General features: G+C 42.6%; 1 protein-coding gene across 1 annotated transcript; it reads left to right on the forward strand.

Moving 5' to 3' along the window:
* Nucleotides 1-6,446: 6,446 nt before the first annotated feature.
* Nucleotides 6,447-8,258, forward strand: LOC120999056 (general transcription factor II-I repeat domain-containing protein 2-like). The gene has a single exon (XM_040429933.1). The coding sequence runs from the start codon at nucleotides 6,447-6,449 to the stop codon at nucleotides 8,256-8,258; it is 1,812 nt and encodes a 603-aa protein (XP_040285867.1).
* The last annotated feature ends 2,688 nt before the right edge of the window (nucleotides 8,259-10,946 follow it).

Genomic DNA, 10,946 nt, shown 5'->3' on the forward strand with positions numbered 1-10,946 from the left:
ATGGATCCTGATTTAAGAGCATGTGATGATATGTCTAAATGCTGGGGCGTAAGATTTGGAGGGTCAGGAGATCCCACAATATTAGACGGATCTCTATCAGCATTAATCACAGTATGGCTTGATTTGCCCGTCTGCTGAATTTTGGAATATCGGAGGGGCAACTCCTCTAAGTTATTTTTTGCCTTTTGGTATGCATCATGGCTATGATCAAGGATGTATTTTAAGTCCTTGATCGTGTCCTCTGCGGACTTTAGTTCTGCTTCTATCTGGGCTATATGGGTTTTCGTTCCCATTATGGATTCATATCTCTTTTGTGAAAGAGTACTGACCGCCAATAATGCATATAAAACAGGTGGCAATGCACATAAGAGGTGTTGGTCCCTCTTGGTATTATCATTTGCCAAATCCATATATGTGAGGTATCTATCAACTGCGCCCCCTAGTATCCATACATCACAACGTTCTGCAAAGTCTCTTGGCTGCATCTCATTAATCCATTCATTCATGTCCTTGTCCACTTTAAACCGGGAATAAAGATATTTGATAATCTTATGGATTATCTGTTCCAGGTATGATGGACTATCTGCTGTAGCATGGCCATTACCCGAGTCACTGCCTGTTGCACTCATGATTCTAATCAATAATCAATAACAACAATTTGACTTGCCAATAAGGATTAAGGAATATTTTCACTAATTGCACAATTTGGTTATAGAAATATCTCAATCAATCTCAGCAGTGCCTCCAAATATGTCAGGTATTTATTTCATATAAGATATGAAATCATAAAAATTATGATTTCATATTTTTATGAAATATGAAAATTGAAAAATTTAATTGGCGGACATATAAACGCCAGTTCTTTTATTGATGAGATCTAAAGTCAATTCGTGCAGCTAATGAAACAGGGTGCAATTAATTATATAAAATATTATTTATTACAAATACATACAGTAAAAATGGCATACAAATTAATACAAGGACAATATCAAAATTGACCACAAGATGGTGCTCCACAGTTTACGCCAGGTTCACTTAATTTACTACACCAAGTACAATACAATGCTACTCTTTTTATAAAAAAAATCCAATTATTACCGATTAGTGTACTGGTTATCAAAACATTATAATGCAACAAAAAATAAAAAATTGAAATGAATCTGTGGAAAGTCCCTTATGCTCAATCAAAGAATATGGCAGTAAGAGACACCTTATAAATATGCCCGTTGGCCTTACTACGGATAATAAAATCCGATCAGAGATCCCACAGGAATTCCAATGATGTGCATGTTCATTAAAATTTCCCATAAAATTACTGTTTTAACACTATTGACCCACTAATAATGGGGTCTCAACTATATGCCCCTTGGAGCGATTTATAATTACTGCAAATGAAATAAATTATACATTACCCCTGGCTTTGGGATAAAGAGCTTTTAGAAGGGACCCAGCTTTCCAAGATTTAGATCTGTCAGTTTCTTTCTGCGAGTCTCGGGTGTGTCCCTGAAAGAATTCCTTAGGGTGTAGGGAGCTTTTTCTTAGGACTGGAAGTGGTGAAGATGTTCTGTGATCTGTCACGTCCTGTGGTACGTTCCTGACGTGTGTCAATGATGATCCCCTGATTCCCAAAACTGGATCAGATATTCTAATCCTTATCTATGTCCATCCTCTCTTGGATTAGGGATTTCCAATTAGATAAGGTGGGTGTGAAGTATGTTAATCATGGGGATGATGTCATTTAATTGGCATTCCTAAGAAACTTCTGCCCATCTACCACTTGATGGCACTGTTGTTTCATATATGAAATTTAAATATTCAGGAATGCCAAATGTATACATATCTAACCTGTTCTCATGACTTACTTAACCTTTTCCCATTATATCAACCAAGGAGATATTCTTTCTGACACTTTGCTCAGACCGACTGGTGGTATTAGAAGTTTCCCTAATCCTTGAATTTATGGGGCAGATAAGAATACAATAGTCCTTAGAAAGTTTTATCCAGTTTGTGTATCTTAGCCATCCAAATGACTAATTAATTGCCGTCTAAGATAACTGAGCTCTTCTCTAAAAGAAGATCCTCTTAGTAGAAAACCAACCTATATGCTTCTACAGAATATACTCTCATTGATACATATGTGGCATAATATATATATATATATATATATATATATATACACTCACCTAAAGAATTATTAGGAACACCTGTTCTATTTCTCATTAATGCAAATATCTAGTCAACCAATCACATGGCAGTTGCTTCAATGCATTTAGGGGGGTGGTCCTGGTCAAGACAATCTCCTGAACTCCAAACGGAATGTCAGAATGGGAAAGAAAGGTTATTTAAGCAATTTTGAGCATGGCATGGTTGTTGGTGCCAGACGGGCCGGTCTGAGTATTTCACAATCTGCTCAGTTACTGGGATTTTCACGCACAACCATTTTTAGGGTTTACAAAGAATGGTGTGAAAAGGGAAAAACATCCAGTATGCGGCAGTCCTGTGGGCAAAAATGCCTTGTGGATGCTAGAGGTCAGAGGAGAATGGGCCGACTGATTCAAGCTGATAGAAGAGCAACGTTGACTGAAATAACCACTTGTTACAACCGAGGTATGCAGCAAAGCATTTGTGAAGCCACAACACGCACAACCTTGAGGCGGATGGGCTACAACAGCAGAAGACCCCACCGGGTACCACTCATCTCCACTACAAATAGGAAAAAGAGGCTACAATTTGCACGAGCTCACCAAAATTGGACTGTTGAAGACTGGAAAAATGTTGCCTGGTCTGATGAGTCTCGATTTCTGTTGAGACATTCAAATGGTAGAGTCCGAATTTGGCGTAAACAGAATGAGAACATGTATCCATCCTCTGATGGCTACTTCCAGCAGGATAATGCACCATGTCACAAAGCTCGAATCATTTCAAATTGGTTTCTTGAACATGACAATGAGTTCACTATACTAAAATGGCCCCCACAATCACCAGATCTCAACCCAATAGAGCATCTTTGGGATGTGGTGGAACGGGAGCTTCGTGCCCTGGATGTGCATCCCTCAAATCTCCATCAACTGCAAGATGCTATCCTATCAATATGGGCCAACATTTCTAAAGAATGCTATCAGCACCTTGTTGAATCAATGCCACGTAGAATTAAGGCAGTTCTGAAGGGAAAAGGGGGTCCAACACTGTATTAGTATGGTGTTCCTAATAATTCTCTAGGTGAGTGTATATATAAATGGATATAATGATATATTATCAATAACTGGATATGAATATACATACATTATATTTATCATTCGATAAAATATATTAAATTATATGCAATCACACGTGAATATATACTTTATACTGGTGATTATATGGAATAACGCTGCATACCAGTGTCTTAAGCAATAACCTCTCTGGTATTTAAAATAGTTTAATTGAGACCCATTATATTCTTTAAGATACCACATCTGTTGGCAATAACTTTTAAAACAATATACATTGTATGCCAGTGACTTTCCGTACCAGTTAAACTTATCCTGACCTTTTCTGGCTAATTCCAACAGAGAGTTCGGCCTCTTAAAGGTAATGTGAATCTCCATTTTGGTTCTAATATTGTCAGACCTTAATATGCAGATATAAATATGCCCGACAGGTGTTCCCGGTGAAATTTAGTAATTAACCTGGAAGCATGCATCCTAGACATAGGTCCAGGACCTCTCCTCAGGTCCAAAACCTTTCCAGTGAACCAGGTATTCAAAGGAATTTCTAATCTTTCTGACATCTATTATTTTAGAAATAATGAATTCCTCCTGACCCTCAACTTCCACAGGTGGAGGAGGTTTTTTAACCGGAACCACTCGTGACACATATTTCCTAAGTAATGACTTATGGAACACATCATGTATACGGAGGGAGTCGGGTAGCTTAAGTCTAAAAGATACTGGGTTAATAGGCTCAATAATATTGTATGGTCCAATAAAACGCAGCGAGAACCTAGTTTCAAAGCAAGATTTTTAGTCGACAACCACACCTTATCGCCGAGTACAAAATTTACCCCCTTGGAACGTCTCTTATTGGCGTGTTTACACTGGGTTTCCTGGGCCTTTTCCACGTTCGATTGAACCTGTGCCCAGACTGTGCACAGTCTAGAGGTAAAAGAATCTGCCTGCGGGTTGAGTGAGGATACAGAGGGATTAGAACTAAACCGAGGATGTAAACCACTGTTACAAAAAAAAGGAGACACCCCCGTGGAAGAATTAACCCGATTGTTGATGGCGAATTCTGCCAACGGGAGGTATCTCACCCATAGGAGTTGATTATGCGATACATAGCACCTTAGAAAAAGCTCCACTGCCTGATTTAACTGTTCCTTCTGCCTATTGGTCTGTGGATGGAAAGCAGACGAAAAGGACAAAGAGATGTCGCATCTTCTACAAAAAGCCCTACAAAAGCTAGGAAACAAACTGAACGCCTGTATCAGAGACGATATTCTCAGGGACACCATGCAGACGTTCCACATGTCCAATGAACAAGGATGCTAAGGTCTTTGCATCAGGGAGCTTACTTAAATGAACAAAGTGCACCATCTTGCTAAAATGGTCAACCACTGACTTCCCCTCAGAGAGGGGCAGATCAGAAATAAATCTGTTGAATCTCAGCGGAAAGATCCGCAGAAAATGCTGCCACAAAGATGTTTGTTGGCAAGATGGGTTCCGGGGGGGGGTATCAGGAGGTTGGACGGCATTAAAACTCCGGGACAAGGCATCTTCTTTAACATTTTTACTTCCTGGTTTTAAAGGAACAGAAAAGTTAAAACGAGTGAAAAACAGGGCCCATCTGGCTTGTCTAGGATTAAGGCGTTTGGCCGCCTCAAGAAACACTAAGTTCTTATGATCAGTGAGAACAGTAATACGGTGTCTAGCCCCTTCTAAAAAATGCCTCCACTCCTCAAATGCCCATTTAATGGCCAGTAACTCGCGGTTTCCAATATCGTAATTTCTCTCCAAAGGAGAGAACTTGCGAGAGAAGAAGGCGCATGGCCTTAAATTAGTGAGGTTAGAGGACCCCTGTGAAAGGACAGCCTCCACACCATCCTCTGAGGCATCCACCTCCACCACAAAAGGTTCCTCGGTATTGGGATGAACCAAGACTGGAGCCATTTGGAAACAATTTTTTAGGGTATCAAAGGCTCGATAGGCCTCCAACGACCAGTTAACCAGATCCGAACCTTTTTTAGTTAGATCCGTGAGGGGTTTGGCAATAACAGAAAAATTCTTTATGAATTTACGATAAAAATTGGCGAAACCTAAAAAACATTGGAGTGCCTTTAACCTCTTAAGGACATAGGGCGTACAGGTACGCCCTTGTGCCCTGGTACTTAAGGACACAGGGCGTACATGTACGCCCTGTGTATTTTCGATCACTGCCGTGCGGCTGGCAGTGATCGGAACCCGGTGCCTGCTCAAATCATTGAGCAGGCACCTAGGCTAAATGCGCGGGGGGGTCCCGTGACCCCCCCGTGTCGGCGATCGCGGCAAACCGCAGGTCAATTCTGACCTGCGGTTTGCTGCGATTTCTGCAGTTTCTTCCAGTACACTAGCGATAAGGTCAGATCGTGAAGGGGAGTCTTCCAAAACTTTGCTAATAAACGTCTAGCTGCCGTTAGAACATGAAGCAACAGTCTTAAAGAATACTTCTTTAAGGGCACATGAGGGATGTTCAGTAAGTAAATGATGGGTTCTAGGGGAAATCGAATGTCAAATAGGATAGAAAGGACTTCTTGTACCATAACCCAGAAAGGCTTTATAACTCGGCAGTCCCAAAAAATATGAAGGTGTGATCCTTCTTCTGTTCCACATCTCCAGCACCTATCCGAAATGTTGGGATTAAGCTTATGCAATAAGCGGGGCGTATGGTACCAAAACATTAATATTTTAAAGGTATTCTCTCTATGGGTCACACAAGTCGACGTCATAGTGACTCTCCTCCAGATCATCTTCCATTCCTCTAGTGGAATGGGACGGTGCAAGAGCGATTCCCATTTCGACATGTACGAATGTCGGATAGGTTCAGAAGAGGCCGGAGACGAGAGGAGTACATAGATTTCGGAAATAAGGCCCCTGGTCGATTCAGAGAGTTTACACACTCTTTCAAACGGCGTAGGGGTGGATACCTGGGTAGAATGGAATAGGGCATAGGTGTCAAACTCTGGCCCGTGGGCCAAATTTGGCCCGCAGTGTAATTATATTTGGCCCGCGAGGCTATACCAAATGACTACTAGAGCTAGCCCGCCGGTATCATACAGCGCATTCATTCATCGCTAATACTACAAATCCCATAATGCCTTGCTGATGTTTTGGCGCGTCAATAAGGACAGGTCCCAGAAACGCCCTCTCCTGTGTGACAGAAGTCATAGCGATCTCAAGCTACAACTGTCACTGTGGAACCCCTTCCCAAAAATGGCAAAAAGAAAGGCAGACAACAGGAACTTTCTGGACAGGTGGGAGACAGAATATCTGTTTACATATGTAAAAGACAGACCTGTTTGTCTGATTTGTGGAGTCAACGTGGCTATAACTAAGGAGTACAACATTAGACGACACTATGACACAAAACACCATGACAAGTACAAGGACCTGGACATGACTCAAAAGAGCCAGAAAGTGGAGGAGATGAAAAGAAGTTTGGTTTTACAACAGAATATGTTCAAAAAAGCCACATCACAAAGTGAGGCTGCTGTAAAAGCTAGTTATATTGTAGCAGTAGAGATCGCAAAATCAGCCTGGCCCTTTAATGAGGGAGAGTTTGTGAAAAAGTGCATGTTGAAAGTTTGTGACATCGTGTGCCCAGAGAAAAAGCAAGCCTTTTCAAACGTGAGCCTGAGCAGAAACACAGTAGCTGATCGCACATGTGATCTTGCCACCAATCTGTATGACCAGCTTTTGGAAAAGGGAAAAGATTTCGTTGCATTCTCCCTTGCTGTGGATGAGAGCAGCGACGCATCTGATACTGCTCAGCTGTCAGTCTTCATCCGTGGAGTGGACTCAAATATGTGTGTTACGGAGGAGCTATTGGGATTCAAATCAATGCATGGCACAACCACAGGAAAGGAAATCTTTGAGGAGGTTTCCAAATGCGTAACTGAAATAAAGCTGTCGTGGGATAAACTCGTAGGATTAACGACAGATGGTGCGCCAGCGATGTGCGGTAAAACAAGTGGACTGGTGGGCAGGGTCCGGGAGAAGATGCAGGAAGAGAACTGTGCAGGTGAACTAACTGTTTATCACTGCATCATACATCAGGAATCACTGTGTGGCAAAGCCCTAAAGATGGAACATGTTATGACCACAGTAACACAAGTAGTTAACTTTATAAGAGCCAAAGGTCTGAATCACCGCCAGTTTAAGTCTTTTCTGGAGGAGTGTGGTTCGGCGTATTCAGACGTGCCGTATCACACAGAGGTGAGATGGTTAAGCCGAGTTAAAGTACTGAATAGATGTTTTGAGCTGCATGAGGAAATATGTCAGTTTCTGGAAAGCAAAGGGAAGGACACAGCAGAGCTTCGGGAGAAAAAGTTTCTGTGTGAGCTGGCCTTTCTGTGTGACATCTCGAGCCATCTCGATGCGCTGAACCTGCAGCTTCAGGGGCGCGGGCGCATCATCACAGACATGTACGCTGCAGTGAGGGCTTTTAAAACTAAACTGTGCCTGTGGGAGAATCAGATGCTGCAAGGAAACCTTGGCCATTTTCCCTGCTGCCAAACCATGAAAACGCAGTTCTTTACTAACTTGTTCCCATGCGCACAGTTTGCTGAAAAACTCAGTGTACTCGGCGCTGAGTTTAGCCGGCGATTTGACGACTTTGATGTCCAGAAATGTAGGTTTGAACTGCTCAGTAATCCCTTCACAGTTAATGTGGAAAACGCACCAACCAACCTCCAAATGGAGCTAATTGAACTCCAGTGTAATGACACGCTGAAGTCAAAGTATGATGCTGTGGGCGCCGCACAGTTTCCACAGTTCATCCCTGACACAATGCCTCAGCTCCGCACCCAAGCTGCTCAGATGCTCTCCATGTTCGGCAGCACTTATCTATGTGAGCAACTTTTCTCCTCGATGAAGATGACCAAAACATCTCACAGGAGACGTCTGACTGATGAACACCTTCGCTCGATACTGAGGATTTCCTCAGCTCAAAGCCTGAGCCCAGACATTGATGAACTATCATCCAAGAAGAGATGCCAGGTATCTGGCTTGGGCACATCAGATTAGATCAGTGTGCAGCAAACTGAGCAATAATTAATGTTTTCTTTATGCACTTTTTCTTGCTACTCCAAGACATGGGCTTGAATGGTTGATTGATTTTATTATTGTTATTTTATTTTTAAAATTATTATTATTTATTATTATTTAAATCTTATTTAATAAATGAATATGCTTGTTCCATATTCAATGTTAAAGCAAATCTTGTTTGGGTCCATGTTAAAAGGTTCATTTGTTCAATGCTGGCCCGCGACTTTGTTCAAGTTTTACATTTTGGCCCACTGTGTATTTGAGTTTGACACCCCTGGAATAGGGTATTAAACAGGTGCTGAATTTGTAGGTAATGGTATCTAGATGTTTCTGGAAACGACCTGGAGCTCTTGAGTTCGTCAAATGAAAGTAACTGTAATGTCCTATAGTCAACCAAGTCTACAAATCTGAACATTCTCCTAGAGAACCATGGTTTAAAGAAGGAGGCCTGTACCCCAGCTTGAAAGAGGAGGGTAAATAAAAAGGGCGTCATGGAGGACTTCTCAGAAATTAGCGAAAAACGATGTCTACAGTACTGCCATATCTTATATGTGAGTGACATTGGTCCCAATAAATCCGGTACCCGAGATTGCGGAACTGAGGCCCACAAGAGGGAGTTTAGGTGTATTGGAGCTATCCACAGCTTCTCTATCTCCATCCATCTGGAGTAAGCGTAGAGATTGGACCACGCCGGGAGCCTTCTGAGGTGGGTGGCCCAATAATATCTAGCAATATCCGGAACTGCCAACCCACCCTGGGTCTTTAGGGCCGTGAGAGTGCTACCAGCTATCCTATGTCTTTTCCCATTCCATATAAATTTAAATATGCTCGCCTGCAAAGCCCGTAGTTCCATCTTCGGGACGTGCATAGGAAGAGTTTCAAACAAATACAGCAATTTCGGCAGAATAGACATTTTAACCGCCGCTATGCGGCCAAACATAGATATGGGAAGAGACATCCACTTGCTCATCTGCCGCATGAGGTCTTGGAATAAAGCGTGGAAATTATGCAAATACAGAGACGAATACGATGCCGTCAAATGCACACCTAGGTAACGCAGAGTAATGTCCTGCCATCTAAAATGAAAGTTATTTTAAACGGGTCCAAGGTTTCTATAGGTAGATTCACAGGGAGGGCCTCCGTTTTTGAGGCATTGACTTTGTAACCTGAGAGCCGGATATAAGTTGCCAACAAATCAAACAGATTCGGCAATGTAATGTGTAGGTTTGATAAGGTAAGCAGGACGTCATCCGCAAATAGCGAAATTTTATATTCAACCCGATTAACCATAATTCCATGGATATCTTAGTGAGACCGGATGGCAGCGGCCAATGGCTCAATACATAGCACAAACAGGAGGGGGGAAAGTGGACACCCCTGTCTGGTGCCATTTTTTTATTAAAAAAGGAGTCGAGTTGGCATATGGCAATTTAATTGTTGCTGTAGGGCGACTATATAATGAACGGAGGGTTGTGAGAAAAGGACCACAAAATGCGAAAGCCTGCAGGGTGGAGAACATGAACGGCCATTTCAAGCGATCAAGCGCTTTCTCAGCGTCTAGGCTCAATAACAGAGCTCGTTGGTGCTGCTTGTTGACAATGTCAATCAAGTTGATAATCCTCCTCGTGTTGTCTCCACCCTGACGACCCCTCACGAAGCCAATCTGATCAGTATGTACGAGTTGTGGGAGCCAGTGCGACAGCCTATCAGCTAATAGTTTAGTAAAAATCTTCAGATCTGAGTTGAGAAGAGCAATTGGGCGGTAATTAGCGCAATCTAGGGATCCTTGCCCGGTTTTGGGATGAGTGTAATGTGGGAATGGAGCATGGTCCCAGGGACATCGGCACCCATTAAGAAAGTGTTAAACAGGATGCATAAATGTGGTATTAAAATGGACGAGAACGTCTTATAGTAAGAGTAAGGTAACCCATCTGGCCCAGGTGACTTGCCATTAGGTAATTCGGAGATTACCTCTTGTATTTCCTCAGTCGTGATCTGAGCGTTGAGTGCAGATAAGGTTTCCGGTGGTATCATAGGCAGGCTACCCCGGTTCAGAAAATTAAGCAAAGAGGTTCTGACAGTCTACCGGGTCAGAGGGCACCTGTTGTGGGAGAGAATAGAGGGATGCATAAAATTTCTGAAACTGGTCCAAAATCGCTTTAGGGTCATACACCACGCCACCGTCACCTTTTCTCAAGGCCATTGGGGTATTAGCCGCCGCCGAGTCCCTCAATTGACGGGCTAATATAGTGTGACATTTATTCCCCCATATATAAAAATGTTGTCGTGAGTAGAGTAAGAGTTTACCGTTTTTTTCTAATGCCAATTCTTGCAATCTAGCTCGCAAAGCTACAATGCGTCGTAATAAATGACAGGAGAAGCGGGACCTTAGTTGAGCCTCTAATTGCTGTAATTGGGCTAGGGTGGTATTAAAACGCAGGTTATAGTCTCTTTTCAGCCTAGTACCCACGGCAATGCATGTTCCTCTAAAGACAGCTTTATGTGCCTCCCACAACATGGCAAAAGAAGAGGCAGAGGACTAGTTAAGAGAGAAATACTCCTTCAAACAATCCCCCAGCTCTTGCCTAATCTGGGGCTTAGACAGGAGGGACTCAGTGGCAGACTCTAGTGTGGTGTACTCCTGGGTTAAGAGTGATAGAGATCGGC

The sequence above is a fragment of the Bufo bufo genome, chromosome 4, assembly GCF_905171765.1.
Source record: "Bufo bufo chromosome 4, aBufBuf1.1, whole genome shotgun sequence".
NCBI classification, from domain to species: domain Eukaryota; kingdom Metazoa; phylum Chordata; class Amphibia; order Anura; family Bufonidae; genus Bufo; species Bufo bufo.

Coding starts and splice junctions, on each gene's coding strand:
- LOC120999056 (XM_040429933.1), top strand. CDS start 6,447: ATGGCAAAAAGAAAGGCAGACAACAGGAACTTTCTGGACAGGTGGGAG.